The sequence below is a fragment of the Taudactylus pleione genome, unplaced genomic scaffold (genome assembly GCF_031769625.1).
Source record: "Taudactylus pleione unplaced genomic scaffold, aTauple2 ptg000430l, whole genome shotgun sequence".
In the NCBI taxonomy this organism is placed as follows: Eukaryota; Metazoa; Chordata; class Amphibia; order Anura; family Myobatrachidae; genus Taudactylus; species Taudactylus pleione.
This window is the reverse complement of record NW_028284832.1, coordinates 385804-405619: the sequence shown is the minus strand read 5'-3', so window position 1 is coordinate 405619 and position 19816 is coordinate 385804. Positions and strand designations below refer to the sequence as shown.

At 46.2% G+C, this 19816-nt stretch overlaps 1 protein-coding gene across 1 annotated transcript; it reads left to right on the top strand.

Annotated features, from left to right (window-relative positions):
* Nucleotides 1-12: 12 nt before the first annotated feature.
* Nucleotides 13-16901, top strand: APRT (adenine phosphoribosyltransferase). Its single transcript, XM_088447330.1, has 5 exons — nucleotides 13-231; nucleotides 2906-3009; nucleotides 8294-8427; nucleotides 9406-9484; nucleotides 16665-16901. The coding sequence occupies exons 1-5, from the start codon at nucleotides 116-118 to the stop codon at nucleotides 16805-16807; spliced, it is 576 nt and encodes a 191-aa protein (XP_088303456.1). The 5' UTR covers nucleotides 13-115; the 3' UTR covers nucleotides 16808-16901.
* The last annotated feature ends 2915 nt before the right edge of the window (nucleotides 16902-19816 follow it).

Here is a 19816-nt window from a genome sequence, read left to right as displayed (position 1 = left end):
ATATGCGAACAAATGACATCGTTTGGTGGCCTTTATGGGCATAGAACAGCACTTCCGCCCTCACTGTACGTCACTTCCTGCTCCATAGAATGAAGGGGAAAGAAGCTCAACTTAAATGACACATGTGTGCGTGTGCGGTACTGCAGCAATGACCGAGCGGGAGAAGGAGGCGCTGCTCCGCGCGTCCATCCGGGACTTCCCAGACTTCCCCTCCCCCGGGATCTGCTTCAGGTGAGCTCTGACCCCATTGCAGGGCTCCCGCCTCACTGATCACCGGCGTTACCGGCTGCCTGCCTGGGTCACCGTGCCCAATCAGGGCCGCTTAGTATACCTGTGCTGTACATGCTGCAGGTGACTCGTCCAGACTGACATTTGTTGGTGGAAACTTTTCGCCGATGACTTAATCTTCGCCTGTTTTCATTTCACTCAGTATTCAATTTGAGAGACTTTCTGGCCAGGTGGAAAGTCAATGCAATGTAATAGGCGGAAAAGTTTCGCCTATGAATACCAGGCGGAAAAAAGTGTAGAATTGGGGTGCAATGTTGTGGGAACCCCCGTGCAGCCTTCAGACAGCCCCCCCCCTCCCCCAAAGGTAAACTGTAAAATAAAATTTAAAAAACACTTAAGAACATCCCCAAAAAAATAACTTTGAATTTGGGGGTGTAAAAAAAAATGTTGGGGGACAAAGTTAAAAACTAGTGAACTTGACTCTGGGGGGTCCCCAAGTATGCCCCAAGTGCTTTTTTGATTGCAGGTGCTCGTGGAAGGGTTTTTTTTTTTTTTTTCCCAACTTAACTTTAGCAATTTTTAAATATGCTGACCCCCATTTTAATGTACCCCCAAATTTTCTGGGATAAGTTACTTTCTGGAAAAAAAAATCCTCCTGAATACTATTCTGCACCACATATAGTAAAATGCTATTTAGCAGCTATTGAGCCTGTTTAAAATCCCCAAATTCTTTCACCAGCCAAATTGGGGGTATTATAGCTAACCCCCATGTCATAGCATCATTTGGGGGTGTCAGGCAGATTTCCCCAAATATGACCTGACTTTCCGCTTGTTTAAGTTTTGCCGAGTCACGTTTTCGCGTACTTCCATATTGCATATGGGGTAAAGCGGGTACTGCCGCAATACTTTTCCGCCTACAAAAGACGCGATGTAGGCGAAAAGTCTGGGAGGCGGAAAAGTATCGCGGCTCGGCTCTAATTGCATACGGCTCTTAGAGGGCTTGTTCAGCATTTGCAGCTTCATACATGTCCTCCTGCAATCTGTACTAAATGCATTGCTGTATGATTGTGCTTCCCCTCTATTACTCCCAGCCTTTATGGCAGCTGCACAGAGGGCCTGATTCAGAGCCGGACGCTATTTGCGCTCGCTCGTTCAGAAAAAGGGGCCGGATATTTAAATAGAGCGCTCGCTCTTTGCGGTCTGCTAACGCCTCTATGTCTGAGTGAGCGAGTGAACGAAATATGCGCTCGCTATTTTTGTAAAGACGCCCCCTGGCCGTTCACATCATACTTCATCTCCGCTATTTATTGGATTAATCGAGTACATCGAAAGGCGTCTGAACTGCTCGCAGTGCTTGTGGTTGGATTTTCCTACCGCAATCATGCGAACAGTTCAGGCTAAGAGACAACCAAGTGACGTGGCCGATGACGCTGCTTTGTTAATTATGCACTCCCATTAAACGCCCGTTTTGACCGTTTGGCACGCCTGCGTTCGGATCTCCACTCCCCATTTTCAAGCACCTTCCCCTGTTACCACCCACAAACGCCTCATCCTGTCACTCAAATTAGCAGGCATTTGCTGTTTTGCGAACACACGATTTCCGACCGCACTGACTGGTTAGCGCATGCACATTATGACCCATACGCATGTGCAGATGTGCGAACATCGCTCAGAGCGAACGAGCGGCCGCTTACGAGCGGCTCTGAATCAGGCCCAGAGGCCTCATATCATCCCTGGTGAGTGTGTTACATGCAGCTGTAACCACAGGACAGTTACACACGGGATCGGTATGTAATGACGGCTGTCGGGATGCCTCCTGTCAAAATACCGACAGTGGCATCCCAATGGTTGGTATCCTGACAGGGGTCGGATAAGTATACTAACCCTCACTTCTTGTACCCTAACCCTCTCTTAGTTCCTGAACCTGTCGTCCTCCTTCGTGCCTAAACCTAACCCTAACTACTATTGAATACTATTTTAATGATACAAATATCTAAGGAATTGTTCTTTTTATTGCAATAAATATATTGATATTTGCATTGGTGCGTTTCTTGGGTCCGAAATAGGCTTATTGGTGCTACCGTCAACTAGTATAGTCACCTTTTAGGCTTTGGGGGTTGGTGGACCCCAAGGAGAGCTGCCAGCCATTATTCAGCGACGTTTAGGAGGGCACCCTTTAATTTCTTTGCCATCCAGACAGTTGCAGTCTTTGGGGCTCTTTCAGAGTTACATGCAAGTTTGATTTTGTTTTTTTTGAGCCTGCATACATAACTTTAAGCAAATACGGGCGAATCTGAGTCATCCGCTTAGAGCTGAGTGGGTGTAATTGGGCTGCAATGGGGGCAAAGTGTTACATAGGCCATGTTGGGCATATAGAAGGAATTACAGACTTATCAGAGGTGATCGTACACAGATGGGACCTGCTCTGAGTACAGGAGAGGGATTCTCTTATATATTCTTGAATTGCGCGCGCCTCTGATCAGCCCCATTGTGTGGGCTGAGCCATTATCCACCTGTTCTTTAGGTGCTATTTCTGGATGAATAATTAGGCTGCCACCACTGTGTATAGGGGACAGGTAAACACTTGACTTTTTGCGCTGTTTAGTAGAGGAGGGAGACTGAAGATTATATAATACAGGTATATATTATATACAGTTATGTTCTATTTATTGTACAGGGACATCAGCCCAGTCCTTAAGGACCCTAATGCTTTTTCTGCAGCAATTGACCTGTTTGAGAGCTACCTGCGGAAGAATTGTGGACAGATTGATGTTATTGCTGGTAAGATAATGCTGTACCTGTTGCCTTTTGTTTTTTCTGGCTGCAAAGTAGGATAATAAAATGTTGGTAATTGATTTACTTATATCATTGTGACCTGTGGTTGCAAAATAGCTACTGGCAGTTTGTAACACCTCTTCTCCACCCCACAAGAGGGAGTTAATACTAAAGCTGGGTACATACCATATGACAGTGCGACCCAGAGGATACTTCGCGTGTGTCATATACACTGCAAGTTCCAGCATACGACGGCACGATGTATGGTTACATGCTGCATGTAACAGCACCGTGTTGATTGAATTGTCCCATCTGCCGTGCAGGACAGCAGACATTGCGATGAACGACAGATCTGGCATACACACTATACGATGTATACAGCATATCATTCCGATCCGCATCGGGACGATATATCGTATAGTTACCCAGCTAACACTGGTGTAGATTGATTATATCTTGTAGCAAAAAAATGGGCACTAGCTTTTGTTTAAATCAAATTAGACTAATGAAAGCAAATGCTTGAATGGCTGCTTTATGCTATGTCTGGTTTGCAGGTGTTAAATCATGGCCTATTTATTTGCTATCCAGTATGTCTCCGGCGGCCATTTTCTCTAGGCTCAGCTACAGCTCTCTCAGGGAAACGCAGGGTCAGGTCCGCCACATACCTCTCCCTGGAGTCAGGTTATGTAGCGCTATAGTCTACCAGATGTTGAGTCACTGACCACAGAATCTGTGTAGTTGATTGTAGTGCCATTTTGCCGTTATATTGTATGTGACTTATGCTAGCGCTACCTGTCTATTTCTCTATGCTGTCAGTATATATCTTTCCCTTTATTTTCTTACTTTGCCCTAACACACAGGTGTATTCAGGGTTTTCCTGTGCCTCACATCTCTAAAAACAAATGTATTTGTGAGGGTTTGGCCCAGACCATGACAAGATAGTAACCACATTGGCGGCATTAAAAACTGCATTTCTTCTTTCAGCTACTACTACTACTACTAAAACTACTAAAAAGCCTCGGACTGCATCTATTAGGTACTTTCGTCCTCAGGGAAAGCCTAAAGGTCAGTCCTTTCCTAGGCAGTCAGCTTCAACTAGGGCCCCCAGGACCAAGCAGGCCTGGACTGCCATCTGAGGACAAGCCCTCAGCCTGACTGGATGGGCCTTCCCCTGGGGGATCCCAGAGTAGGAGGCCGACTTCTTCAATTTGCCCAGTGCTGGTGTCAAACCACCATGGATGCTTGGGTAAGAGAAGTAGTCTCTCATGTGTACTCCCTCATTTCTGCGTTGGCACCCCACCAGCTTTTCTACACAGTCTCTCCATCAGACCCAAGCAAGGCCCTACAAATCTAGAAAGCCATACAGCCCTTGCTGCAAGCAGGGGTAATTGTGCCAGTCCCGCTATCTCCGCGAGGGACCGGTTATTATACTACTTTTTCTGTTTCCGGAGCCGAATGGGTCTCATCGGCCTATCCTCAACCTCAAATCCCTGAATAAATTCCTCATGGTACCCAGGTTCAGGATGGAAACCCGCTCTATCGTCCTAGCTATGGAGCCTGCGGACTTTTTCTCTGAATTTTCAGGACGCTTACCTACATGTACCTATAGCGTCCTCTCATCAGCGATATCTCTGGTTTGCTATTCTATAGCAACACTTCCAATTTCAGGCACTGCCCTTTGGACTATCCACAGTTCCACGGGTATTTACCAAATTTATGGCTATCATGGCGGCCCACCTGCGTGGTCAGGGTGTCCGACTGCTACCATATCTGGATGACCACCTGCTCTTAGCAGGATCCCCAGAGGTGCTTCAACGCCATCTGCAACTAATCATTGCTTTCCTTCGTAAGCACGGATGGCTAAATAACTCGAAAAAGTCCTCCATGAATTCTTAGCAAAGAATGATTCATCTGGGAGCCCTGCTAGATTCTCAGGATCAGAGACATTTTCTGACATCAGACAAGATCTCCACACTTAAACTACGAGTGCACTGATTCCTATACAGTTGCCGAGTGTCAATCCACTCGGCAATTCAGGTTCTGGGATCCATGGTGTCCACCTTCAACATGGTGGAGTATGCTCCGTTCCACTCTAGGCCTTTGCAAAGGCTGATCCTCTCCAGGTGGAACGGGTTACCCCCAACAGCTCAAAGCTCAGACGATGGTGCTCTCTCCAGAGGTGCGTCTGTCACTATCTTGGTGGTTACAGACATCTCATCTAACCAAGGGTCACCCCTTTTGGGTCCCGGACAGAGGGCCTGATTCTGGCCCGCTCGCGAGCGCTGTACGCTCGCAAGCGGGTCGATGGTGCCGAAGTGCGCATGCGCACGATGGAGGGAGCTCCGTCGTGCGCATGCGCGAGACCCGGCGAGCGACGGGGAATCCGTCGCTCGGGGTCTCGCACCAAAGGGGGCGTGCTGTCGATGGTGAGTGACAGCACGCCCCCTTTGGTGGGCGTGCCGGGGGCGTGGCTGTCAGACTGAGGCGTTCCCATGGGAACGCCTACCGTCTGAGTCCGGCCCCACTGATATCAGTGGGAGTGATTCTGGCTCTGAGAGCCAAAATCACTCCAGGGCTTGCGGCAGCGAGACTCTACCGCAGGGTCTCGTCGCAAGCCCGATGGTCGCAATGGTCTTTACCATCGCGACCATCATCATGGACGCTCGCTTTAGCTGTGGGTGGTAACCCACAGCTATGCGAGCGTCCATGAGGCCGCTCCAATGTTGGATAGGAGGGCCCTGATTCAGAGCGAGCGCTCTGGTCAGAGCGTGCGGCTCTGAATCAGGCCCAGAGTACGCCTAACAACGGACGCCAGTCTCTGGGGTGCAGTGACTGGTCAACACTCCTTCTAGGGCTGTTGGACATCATTTGAATAAACCCTGCCAATCAACATATTTGAGCTTCGAGCTGGCGCAGGACATACTTCAAGGAAAACCTGTACAGGTACAGTCCAACAATGCCACAACAGTGGCTTACATCAAACATCAAGGAGGCACTCAAGTCGGGCAGCAATGACAGAAGTGTCGCACATTCTGACATGGGCAGAGGGTCACCTCCTGGCCATCTCTGCGGTGTTCATTCCGGGAGTTCTCAATTGGGAAGCAGAGTTCCTCAGCCGTTACGACATGCATACCGGGGAATGGTCTCTTCACCCAGAGGTTTTTCAACTCCTAGTGAGCAGATGGAGCATTCCATAGGTGGACCTCCTGGTCTCCCAACACAATCACAAACTGCAGGTGTATGGGTCCAGAACAAGGGATGCCGAGGCAACCTTCGTAGACTCATTGTCAGTGAAGTAGACCTTCCAGTTCGCTTGACTATTTCCTCCAGTCTCCCTTCTTCCTCAAGTTCTTCGGAAGTTCAACCAAGACGGAGGCACTGTCCTGCTGGTGGCTCCAGCTTGGTCCAGACGTCATTGGTACTCAGATCTTCGGAGTCTCTCCATCGACACTCTGTTCTTGCTGCCTAAACGTCCGGACCTGTTGTCTCCGGGTCCTTGCCTTTACCCGGACCTGGGTCGTCTGTCTTTGATGGCGTGCTCATCGCTCCTAAGGTCCCAAGGATTCTCTAGCTCTGAGCGTAGATTTTACAACAGAGCGCATAAGCCAGCCTCTGCTCGGATCTACCACCGAGTGCGTTATACATATTTCCAATGGTGTCGTGCCAGAAGCTACGACCCTCAAGTGTTTAGGATTTCCAGAGTCCTGGCCAGCCTTCATGCTGAATTGGACTTTGGACTCCGCCTGGCCTCGCTGAAAGTGCATGTCTCTGCTCCTATACATTTGGTTCCAGCGTAGACTTGCTCCACTACCGGATGTCCACACCCTCCTCCAGGGTGTCCTCCATATACAGCCTCCCTTTGTCCCTCCAGTGGCTCCATGGGATTTGTCAGTAGTTCTTCATGCCATCCATGGTCCTCTGTTTGAACCCCTGGAATCTGTGGAACTCAAGTGGCTCACACTCTTTTTCTTCTGGCTATGGCATCCGCCAGAAGGGTGTCAGATTTAGGGATGCTCTCCTGTCGCTCCCCATTTCTGATATTCCATCAGGACAGGGCTGTGCTTCGGACTCGCCCTGGTTTCCTTCTACATTAATGAGGAAATTGTAGTCCCAGCCTTTCAATCACCAGACCTATTGGCAGATGAGGCCTCCTTGGATGTGGTCCGTGCCCTCAGAATCTACGTGGACCGTACCAGTTCCCTTCGGAAATGAGACTCCTTATTTGTGATCTATAGATTTCACAAGAAGGGATGGCCAGCCAACAAACAGACATTGGCTAGATGGCTTCGCATGGCTATGTCGCAGGCTTACACGCAGGCAGACCTTCCTGTACCGGCTACTGTTACTGCTCATTCTACTCGCTCTGTGGATCCTTCGTGTTCAGCTCGCCGTGGCGCCTCAGCTGAACCGCTTTGTAAGGTGGCCACATGGTCCTCTGTCCATTCCTTTCTGAGGTTCTATGCCTTCGATACGTATGCCTCTCAGGATGCTTCATTTGGGCGCTGAATTCTCCTCTCAGCGCAGGAGCGTCCCCACCCTTGAATAGCTGCTTTGGGACATCCCCAAAGTCTCCCTGTGGAGCCCTATGGATCCTGAAGAAGAAAATGCGTTATGGTAAAACTTACCTTTGTTAACTCTCTCTCTTCGAAGTCCATAGGGTCCACAGGGCACCTGCCCTGATGCACCTGGCTTCATATGGGCTATGTTTCTGGTCACCGGTTTCCCGTCTCCTCCTACGTGAGAGTGTGATTCTTGTGTGTACCAGTCTTCCTTCTCTCTTAACAAAGGTAAGTTTTACCATAATTCTTTTATCTGCACATAAATGGCTTCCTTATGGTTTTTTAGAAAATGTCACTTCGTGATTGCCAGCTTTCAGTTCACTGCTATACGTTGCTGGGCTATATACTGAAACTCACAACTTTTCTGTTTGTATGATGACCACTTGAAGTTCGGAATGGCATAGTGTTCATTCTAGCACCTTGCACCTGTCATAAGCCGTGCAGTTCCTCTTTCCTGCCTGGGGAGTCGCTCTTTGCCCTGGAAATTGCAGATAATTTGTTCCCCCACACACACACACCCACTCACTTGTGGTCCTATTGACACTCACGACTAAACTGTATGGACTGAATAAGTGACAGAGGTTCAGTCACTATGGCCTAGGTATAAGGAGTATGCTGCACATGGCACTTTCCTATAGGGACCATCTAATAAAAAAAACAAACTAAACCAAAACATCCCTATATGATGAAGGGCAGACTGTCCACACCCATCATTTATTTCTCTCTTTCAGGTCTGGACTCCCGTGGGTTTCTCTTTGGCCCATCGCTGGCACAAAGATTCGGTATTGGGTTTGTGCTGATTCGGAAAAAGGGGAAATTACCGGGTCCAACAGAGTCTGTATCTTATGCACTGGAATATGGAAAGGTAACTGCATGCCAACACATTCAGCTGACCTCCTACAAAGCGACTGTGATAGCGACATCAGCTAGTTTGCCTGATGTTTGTGTGGTTCCCAAGTAAGCCTCATAGTAGTCTTGCATTGATCCATTATTACCAGGCATGTTGGTGAATGCACCACTATTATCCTATGTGTTCATTTTGAAACAGCCTCAGAGTGTCCTATGTGTGTCTGGCGCTTGAAACTGTCACTATAATGGGTCTCCTGCTGCTCATGGCGATCAGACTGTGGAGAGGCCGGGAGATGCCCGGCTGGGAGAGAGGTGTTACTAGGAGTATTGTATTCCGTTTTGAAGTTTGCCTGGAGAATTAAACAAATGGATGAAAAACAAAGTGACTAGAGCACTGGCGCTAATCCTGTATCTCCTGTATTTATATTTTTCATATATGAAAACCCATGACCATTAACTGGGTACTTTCCGAAGAGTCAAGAAGAGACCGCCATATGAAGGGAAGTGTTTTATTGTTTTGTCTATTTTGTTTACTCCATATAGTATATAGTACTGTATGCCAGATACAGGATTAGCGCCAGTGCTGTAGTCATTTTGTTTTTCATTGGCTTGTATTGTGAGGGTTAAAGGGTGATAACCCAGACTAGAGATTGGCAGCCCATAATTCTGTTGCGCCAAGGTTTGTTGTTCTATCCCAGTGTTGAGATTAAACAAACTGAATCGGCTATGGCTCCAGAAATGGTAAAAGCCAGATTTATTCTTTATAGCAATCCTCAAAGGTTATATAACCCTGTCCACTACACACATTGGACATTATGTATTATGAATTGGTGTATATGAGCTTCTAGGTCACTGGGAACCCGTAGTATATGATTGTAGACTGTTGCACATGGGAGTACTGAGCCAGGCCAGGGTGTCATTGCCAGTCGCTAACCCCTTCACTTCCCCGAAATTAACTACAAATAATTCATTGAAATCCACATGTCATCTTCAGGCGGAGATTGAGATACAGACTGATGCTGTGGCTGCTGGCCAGAAAGTTGTGATCATTGATGATTTATTGGCAACTGGAGGTAAACCATACATTAAATAACTGTCTTCTTGGGGGGCGTGGCCTGGGTGGGCTGGATGTAGGAAGCTAATAACTTAGCACCTAGGCCCTAATATCCTACACACTATCCTGATCCCTGTACCCGATCCCTGGCACTGACTATTTCCCTCAATACTCACCACTACCTACTCCAGGAGTCCTAGGGTCAGTCTGGGTGCGCTGGCTGCTGTGCTGTGAGAGCTGAAGATCTCTCCCTGCAGCGTCTCCTCGTCGCGGGCGCCATTTTGGATTCGCCCCCGTTGTCTGAGGCTGCTGCTGGCTTCGGCGCTCGTCTCCTCTCCTGTCCGGAGGGTGGGCTGGGGAGGTGAGGGACCCTCTCTCACTGCCTGCACAGTATCCTGCTTGCCGCTGCGGACCCGCGATTCCCGATCGCGGCCACCATCTTGGATCTGGATCAGGCTGAATTGTGGCTCCTGTCTTCAGTGCTGGGTGCAGCACACTGCTGGGGTTAGTGTCCTGGGCGGCTAGTGGGGTTGGGCTGATCCTCTCCCTGGATCTCTGGGGATACTTGGAAAATACAAGTCCTCCTCCTCCTGAACCCAGCTGCTGGCTACCACGCTGCACTGCTCTCCACTGCCTGCTGTTCCCTGCATCTGTCCCTGTGATCCAGTAATAATGGGAAAAAACTCCCAGCAGTCAGCTGCTTCGCGGCTGGAGAGGTTCTCCCGTTCTGGAACTGGCGGGGCTATGGGACCCAGCTCTTCAGGGACTCCGTCTCACTCTCAACCCTCCTCTCTGCCTACTCCTGAGGATTCTCCTTCGGAGCCTGAGATCACTATGCATAATTTAATGCAGGCAATCACCTCTTCAGAGAGAACGCTGTCTCGCAAGATTTCTGAAGTTCATGTGGAGCTTTCCCTTATCCGTCATGATATGCAGACGATGCAAGAACGTGTTGGTGAGGCTGAGATTCGTATCTCCACATTAGAGGATATCACTGCTCCGGTTGCGGGACGGCTTACAACCTTGGAGTCCCAGATGGTGGCCTGTCGTACCAAAATCTCTGATATAGAGGGCCGACTTCGCAGAAATAACATCCGTTTTGTTGGTCTACCCGAGAAGTCGGAGGGTTCTCAACCGGAGTCGTTTCTGGGAAAAATGGTTGGTAGATACCTTTGGCCGGGATCATTTCACTGCCCACTTTGCAGTAGAAAGAGCGCACCGTATTCCTGGTAGGGCTCTGCCTCCTGGCGCCCCCCTCGCACATTCATTGCCAAGATCCTGCATTTCAAGGACAGAGATTCAATCCTTCGTTTGGCTCGTCTACGTGGTCCTTTGGAATATAATGGAAATCGGGTGGCAGTGTTCCCAGATTTTTCTATGGATGTCCAGAAGTCTAGGTCCCAATTTATACAGATTAAACGTCGCTTACGTGATCTGGGCCTCTCCTACGCTATGTTGTTTCCTGCCCGTCTGCGTGTGGTGGCTGATGGACGATCTCATTTCTTTGATTCCCCACGTGAAGCTTCGTCGTGGCTGGATCTTAGGGGCCGTGGTGAAGATGCTCCTCCGGACTAACCTGGACTTGTTGTTCCGTGAGCTGTTTGTTCTTTAGATAGTCTGATGATTATTAGATTTTAGTTGCTCTCCAAGTGGTAATGTTGTTGTGGTACCCGTTTTATGCTGTAATCTTAGGTGCTGGGTGCCGGGGAGGGCAATTCTTTTCTGGGCCTGGCCGATACTCCACCTTACGGCCGAGGTAAGAATTGCTCCCCCCCTCTCTCTTACTCTTTATTATAGCTAAATAAAATAAGGGGTTTATTGGGTATTTTGTTTCGGGGTTAGTGGTAGGTTAGGGATTTAGGTATATCTGGTTGGTGTGGATATACAGGGTGGGTTGCGGGTTTTTTCTTCAGGGTTATTATATGGGAATTTATTTTATGTTTTTATTTTACGCCATTGCAATGTCATATTCTAAACTATTATGCTTTTATTTATTATATTTTCAGCTTCTACTGTGTTCTTTACTATGTAGTGCTGCAATGTCTCGCTGGTTGCCCCCGGCTGTGATGTCTCAGTTGTCTGTATCTCCTCTTCCCCCTGGTGTGTTGCTAACCCCATGATGTCTACTAGTTTAGGTTCCCCTCTCCAAATTCTCTCCTGGAATGTCCGGGGCCTCAATGACCGGGTCAAGCGCTCCTTAGTATTGACTCAGGTGAAAAAGGCTCAGGCTGATATTATTTGTTTGATGGAAACACATTTAGTGGGTGGGAAAGTCTTGGCTTTGCGTAAACCTTGGATAGGCTGGGCTTATCACTCCACACACTCCTCGTATTCTAGAGGTGTGTCAGTCTTTGTTTGTAGATCCCTAAGTTTTTGTGCTGGATGAAGTTAGAGTTGACCCCTTGGGTAGATAGGTCTTCATACAGGCATTTATTCACTCCTCCCCACTCCATATTCTTGCGGTTTATATTCCCCCTCCTTTATACTAGTGAGGTCCTGAAAAAGTCTGCTGAATTTATTTCTTTATCCCCTGATACCCCGGTTATCTTATGTCAGGGATTTTAATAATGTGCTACACCCTGCCCTGGATAGGTGGCGTGAAAGTTTGATTGTGTCTGGTCCCTCCCGTCATTCTTTTGCCAATTTAGTGGATGAGCTTGGGTTGGTGGATATTTGGTGGGTTCGGCATCCTCACTTGGCTCGGTACTCTTGCTTTTCAGCCTCTCATTCCTTTTCTAGGATTGATCTTGCTCTGATATCCGGGAGGCTGGTCCCACAGGTTGTGGAGGTGGAGTACCGGTCCCGTGGTGTGTCGGATCATGCCCCTTTAATACTGACTATTGATGTTGCTGCTCCACAAGGTCACTCTTTGTGGAAATGTAATCCTTTCTGGCTTACATTAATTGGTGCGGGCTCGGAATTGAAATCCCAATGGGCTAATTTTTTCACTGAGAACACTGGTTCTGTTTGCTTTGACATTTTGTGGGATGCCTTTTAAGGCTGTCTTGTGTGGTTCTTTAATTGGTAGGGTGATAAATATTAAAACTTTTCATAAGAAAAAGGAGACTGAGCTGGAAAATCGTTGTACTTTGTTGGAACAGAGATATCCGTCCCCGGGTTCTATTACTGCTAGATCCTCATATATGGAGGCCGCTAAACTTTTATCTGATTTCCTCTTAGATAAGTCCAGAAGACAACTGCTATTTGTTAGCCATAGTCATTATTCAGATTCTGATAAATCTGGTGCTTTCCTGGTGTATCTTTCTAGAGAGGTCCGACCCGCCACAGTCGTAGCTCAAATTTGGGACTCCTTAGGTAATTTGCACTCTTCTACACCTGCTATTACGAAGGTGTTTTATGAGTATTTTGCTAGTCTTTATTGCTCTCAGGCCCACTATACTTTAGATTAATTATTTGAATATTTGGGACACATATCCCTGCCATCTATTTCCCAGGACAGCAGAGCATTTCTTGACTCCCCATTTACTGTAGAGGAAGTTGGGGTTGCTGTTTCTTCATTTCCAGGAGGTAAGGCCCCAGGGGTGGATGGGATTCCCATTGAGATTTATAAGAAACATGCCCTTTTATTTTTTCCCAGGCTTCTTGACCTTTTTAATGAACTGTGTGACCTGGGTGCTCTTCCCTGTTCTATGTCAGAGGCCATTATTGTTATGATCCCTAAAACTGGCAAAGATCCCTTTGATCTTGGCTCTTATCGCCCTATCTCCCTCCTGTCTACGGATATTAAAATATTCACTAAAATGCTTGCACTTAGGCTTAGTAAGGTAATTTAGTGAGGTGGTGCATCCTGACCAGACTGGTTTTATGCCAGGGAAGTCTACCTCACAAAATCTTAGGAGATTATATTCGATTTTGCAGCTGGCGGACTCTGTGGATGACGGGGCAGTGGTGGTGTCCTTGGATGCCGCCAGGGCCTTTGATTCTGTAGAGTGGCACTATCTTTGGCAGATCCTGTTACGTTTTGGGATGGGACCTAGATTTATAGCTTGTGTTAAATTACTATATTCTTCCCCTTTTAGGGCGGATTTGTATTAATTGGTATGTTTCTCCTTCTTTTCGCCTCTCTAGAGGTACTAGACAGGGCTGTCCTCTTTCTCCGACTCTCTTTGCCCTGGCCATCGAGCCTTTGGCATGTCTTATCAGAAGTCACCCCAAAATACGGGGGATTCAGATACAGCAAATTTGTTGACAAAGTGGCTCTCTATGCGGATGACATGCTGTTATTCTTGTCTGATGCATCTGAGTCTTTGATCACCCTTCTCTCCGTGGTAGATTCTTTTGGACGGTTTTCTGGACTACACATTAATTGGGACAAATCTTGCATTCTTCTTGTTCATGGTCCTTCCACTCCTGTTGGTGCTGTGAATACTCCCTTGGAATGGACCTCCAGGTTTAACTATTTGGGAATTTAGGTAACGTCATCTATGTCGGACTTTGGCCCACTTAATGTCCAGCCACAAATTGACTTCTTGAAATCCAAGCTACACGTCTTGAATAAACTTCCCTTGACTGTTACAAGTCGGGTGAATTTGGTAAAAATGATTGTTCTCCCCAAATTTTTATGTTTTTCAGCAGGCCCCTGTTTATATCTCTCCTCGTATATTTAGACTGATAGTTATATCTCCTCTTTAGTTTGGGCAGAAAAACGTCCTCGAATAAAACTTAAGACCCTATGTAGACCTAGAGTGTTGGGTGGCCTAGCATTGCCGAATTTCCGCCTTTATTATTTGGCCTCACAATTGGTTCATCTACGGGGGTGGATTTTGGGTGAAGAGAGCCAGGATTTGCCTACTTTATTGGTACATACTGTTTCTAGAAGATGTTCCCCTTTGCAATTATTACTTGATGACAGGTGCCCTATGGGGGGGGAGCTCCATTGGTCACACAGGCTCATAAACTGTGGAAACAGGCCCGTGCTTTAGTGGGGGCAGAAGGTATTGATCCTGATTTATCTTTATGGCATTCTTCTGCTCTTGGAGAGCTGGCTCTATTACATTGTAGCTCGTTGTGGTCCACGAGGGGGGTTTTCTCCCTCGGACAGCTGTATAGTGATGGGGTCTTAAAAACTTTTGACACTGTTAGGACTGAATTTGGGGTCCCGAATTCTATGTTTTTCCGCTACTTACAGCTTCGACATGCCTTATCTGTCCAGTTTTCTTCTGGCCCTCCGCAACTTACTCCTGATCCAGTTAGGGCTGTGCTGCAAGCGACTAGTGGTAAGAGATTGATTTCTCGACTTTATTCCTACCTCCTAACCGTTAATTCTGATGACACCCTAGCAGCACTTAGACTTAAATGGGTGGATGATTTGGGTCCATTAGATGATGATGATGAGTGGTCTCTAATGTTGAATAGTCATGTGACTGCCACCTCTGCAGTGCGATTTCAACAGATACGATTTTTTTTATTACACAGGGTGTATCTTACCCCCCTATTATTGAATAGATTTGGATCTGGAGCTTCAGATTAGTGTCCTAAATGTTCTACTCCCCAGTGCTCATTTTGGCATCTCCTCTGGGAGTGCTCTGCTGTCCAGGTGTTTTGGTCCCAAGTCACTAACTGTGCACCAATACGGAATGTGGTATCCCCATTTTGTCCCCTAAAATGTGTATTTTTGGATTGGGTTTTGTGGACAGGGCTAATCGTTTGACGGTCCTGTATGTGATTAATGCAATGACTCTGGCAAAGGTTTGTATTGCCTGTATGTGGATGGCAGCTAGGGGCCCTACTTTTGCTGAGTGGTGTGGGTTGATGAATGAAGTGGTGGGGCATGAATGTTTTTTATATACTAAGCGTAACTGCATTCTCAAATATGAGCGTATTTGGGGCCCATGGATCTCATCTTCCCATTATGTTGGGGGAGGGGGGGGGGGGGGGGGTTAGCGACCAGCAAGACGGCACAATAATGTCTTGATATTCTGAGTTTTTTGTTTGACTTTTCTGCTACATTGAATAGCTGAGATTTCTTCTGTGCAGATATTCTGTTCTGTATTACTTATGTATTGGATTTGACTGTGCATTGGTATTAATGAGATTATATGTAAATGGCTGTTTTATTGTGTTTTTTTTTGGGGGGGGGGGATTTTGTTTCTTGTATTGAGTTTTTGATATGAAAAAAGTTTTATAAATAAACTCAAAAAAAAAAAAAACTGTCGTCTTAATTGCTGCGTTTCATTAATGTGTTAGCATTAGTGGTTTTTAATTTTTTATTATTCCCCCACCTTTTCCATGTGGTTTAAGAATAAGGGGATAGGGTTGGACCAATCTGGTTGTGAATGCACTTATCTGGCTATGCCACAGGTTCTCAAACTCTGTATTCAGGACCCCAAACAGTGCATGTTTTCCAGGTCTCCGCACAGAATCACATGTGAAATAATTAGCTCCACCTGTAGAACTTTTTAAAAGGTGTCAGTACGTAATGAATACACCTGGGCCCCTGCTGGATGAGCTGGAAAACATGACCTGTGGGTTCCTGAAAACCGAGTTTTAGAACCTCTGGACTATGCTATAACTCAGGGCTTGACAAATTTTTGTATAATCTAGGAGCCAGTTTTAAAAGTTTAGGAGCCAGACCATCGTCTGCGACCAAAATATATGAACACTTGTATAGACGACCATTGCAGAGGCATGCGTGGTGATCAGATTCTGCCACATGCCCAAACTGGTCTCTAATTCAAAATGTTACACCGTAGTGGCCCCGATTCAGATTATGCCAAGACTGTCATATCACGAAACCTACAAACAGTGGAAAACATAAAAATTCCATACATTGTGCCCTAGTCCTAATGGAACCCTCAGCTCCAGCACAGCAATGCTAACCTCTGTGCCACCCATATAATTCCTTGACACACTCAGTATGTAGATCATATCGCGTCACCTGTCCTTGGCAGGATAATAAAGGATAAACCAAACCTGCCTCTTATCCGTCTGCTGTGGCTTTTCCATGGCAATAAGTGCCACCCCCAGTTGTTGTAGAACTACACGTCCCAGCATGCCCTGTCAGTTTTGCTATTTGACCATGCTGGGATGTATAATTCAACAACAGTTGGAGGGGCTGCTTCTTGACCTCCCCAGTTGCTGTTTAGGCTAAAACAGACTAGCAAGTATGGCCTCTACTGGGCAGTGTCCCTTTGTAATGAATTCTGTATTAATAATGAAACCTATTTCATTGTTTACAGGGACAATGAGAGCAGCATGTGAACTGCTGAAAAGAAGAAATGCTGATATCCTGGCCTGCCTAGTGTTAATAGAACTGACATCGCTGAAAGGAGCAGACAAGCTGCACCCACATCGGGTACACTCACTGCTGCAGTATGAATAGGATTGTAGCATGGTGCTCACTGCAATACTGCTGGAACAGAGCATGGACTGAATGAAATGATGTACATAACTCTTTCCTCATTTACATTCACATGTTAGGGAAAATAGAATTATACATGTTTTTGCATACCCATAACTGAAAGCTATATCAGTATATATGGGGGGGGGGGGGAAATGCACTAGGGAATACTGCACAATAGTAGATTAATGGTCTGTATCTATGTGTTATCTGTGGAATATATTAGAGCAATGGTTCTCAAGCTTGGTCCTCAGGACCCCACACAGGTCATGGTTTCCAGGTTACCCAGCAGGTGTACTCACTGACACATTTTAAAAGAGACACAGATGGAGCTAATTATTTCACTTGTGATTCTGTGAGGAGACCTGGAAAACATGCACTGCTTGAGGAATGAGTTTGATAACCTGTGGATTAGTGGTGCTCAAGCCCAGTCCTCAAGGCACCCTAATGGTCCAGGTTTTAAGTATATCCAAGGTTGAGCACATATGGTTAAATCAGAAGACAGGTACCAATTAAGTCACCTGTAACCAAGCATGGCTAGCCTTAAAACCTCTGAAATAGACTAATGCGGAACATTGCACCCCAGTCAGCTGGCACTTTGGTCTTGATCCGCTGTCCATGGGAAATGCACCCACCGGTAGAGGCAATGATTGCAGCAGTACAATATGCATATGAAAGTTGGTGACAGTATCATGATATGGGTGTGGGAATGTACTGATGTCTAAGTTGAAGCTAGTACGTTTTGTGCATAAACTGTACTATGGAAGTGACCTGTGTTCAGCATTACATATTTGGGGGAAGAGGAGAAATCCTGTCAGGACTGAGCTATATAAGAAAGTTGAATGGAAGGTAGTACAGAAGACTATAGTTTAAGACTTCCATATGGGAGGAAAGCATAAGTCAGCCACGTTGTGCACAGACTTATACCCCTTTTACACCAGAGCAAAAACCTGGGTTTTTCCTGGGTCGCAGCTCAGTGTAAAAGGGTCCCTGAAAAATAACCTGGGTCAAGTGACCCTGCAATCCAACCCAGGTAGCTACCTGGGTTGGACCCAGGTAATGGTGCAGTGCAACCCAGGTTATCTGATCTGGATCATGCCTAAAATGAGCGGATTGGTGGTTGTGGAGCAGTCATCTCCCACTTTTTATGACCTCACAGGTTTAGCAGGGCAGACCTGAGTTCAGTGTGAACAGGGCTGACCTGGAAGTAACCCAGATCAAAGGTGCAGTGTAAATGGATCTGACCAGGGTTGGAACCATGTCCAAAAACCCAGGTCGGACCTGGGTTTTTGGTGGAAAAGAGGTATTTTTCAGCCTTTTCCATGGCCCTGTTCTGCCTCTATAAAGCAGCCATGTGTGTGGCTTTAGTTTATTACCCCATAGGGATCAATGATCTGTAAGAGCAATGACACCATTGTCCGCACATTACCTTACGCCAGAGGATCCCCAACTCTGCCCTCAAGGCCCCCTAACAGTCCAGGTTTTAAGGATATCCATGCTTGACCACAAGTGACTTAATTAGTGCATCAGTTTGATTTAACCACCTGTGCTCAACCATGGATATCTCTAAAACCTGAACTGTTGGAGAGTCTGGAGGACCATGTGCATTTGGGAACCTCTGGGTTACACAGGGAGTATATTTATCTGTAGTACAAGAGTCCATTCCACACCTTTTAGTCTTCCTGCCACCCTAATAACCAGTCTCTGCAAATTATTGGTATAATTACACCCCTGCCATAATAGAAAAATAAAATACAACTGTAAGCTAACAAACAGGGGCTTCCTCACGCAGAAGAATCCATGATGTGATTGGATGTAAATGGCCAATCACAATTGAAGTGGTGTTTGTTTAGATCTGCTCAGGTAACCCAGTTATGTGCAAGGGGTGATGTCACCTCCTATGTACTTGGCCATCTAACATTGTACATCCATCTACACACCCTGTGGGGGCCTGATGTAAAAAGTGTACTGTCAGAAGATGTTGCCAGCATTCATACACCTTCCCAACACTAAACTAAGTCACTCCCACTTTTTTTTTTTTTTATATATATATATATATATATATATATATATAAATACATACACACACACACACACACACACATACATACATACATACATACATACACACACAGATTTTGTGGCTGGTTGACTAAAGCTGGCCACACATCTAAAGATTCTGTCCAACCAGCCAGCTAGTTGATTGGTTGGAATGAGAATCTGGTAACATATGGGAGTAACTGATGATCAGCAATTTGCTCCTAAATGCCAGAAAACAGATGAAAATGGTCGTCAGACAAGTTTGTTAAATGTTTGATCTAAACAATTTGTTCAAACAGTTTTTGTCCATTTTCCGGCATTTGGGAGCAAATTGCTGATTGTTATTTGCTTTCATACGTTACCAGATTTTCATTCCAACCAATTAACTAGTTGGATGTAAGTTGGTCTAGTGTGGCCAGCTTTAGTCTCCATGTCACCTGCCTTATCAGCCACAGAACCTGTGTAATTCATGTCCTCTAAAGTAAAGGGATTATATGGCAAGTTTTAATCATGGGTGACTGTGCACAATTATTACCACCATCTAGTAGCAGTCCTGAAGAGTAGGATATATAGGGACTGTACTAGTCATATAACAGCTGAACATTATCACTGGCTATAGGAGCATTTCCTCCCTTAGTGGTGGCATGATGAGGGCACATCACTCAGGGACAAGTGTGTAAGGAGATTGATGTGGACACCAGTCTGATCATCACCCTGTCTCACCATAAGCAGTACATTCCTTCCACCACCAATAGCCAACAAGAATCTGCACTAGTATAATTTGCCTTCTATGTCTCATCTGGTGAATGAGGGAACTAGACCATGGTTAATAGGCTCTCTCTAATTTACTGTGATCAGTACTGAAAGTATTGTTCCATTGCAGCAGTTTCAATTAATAAATAAGTGTATATTACAGCAATTTGATTAACCTGGAACCAAAAAAACTTTCAG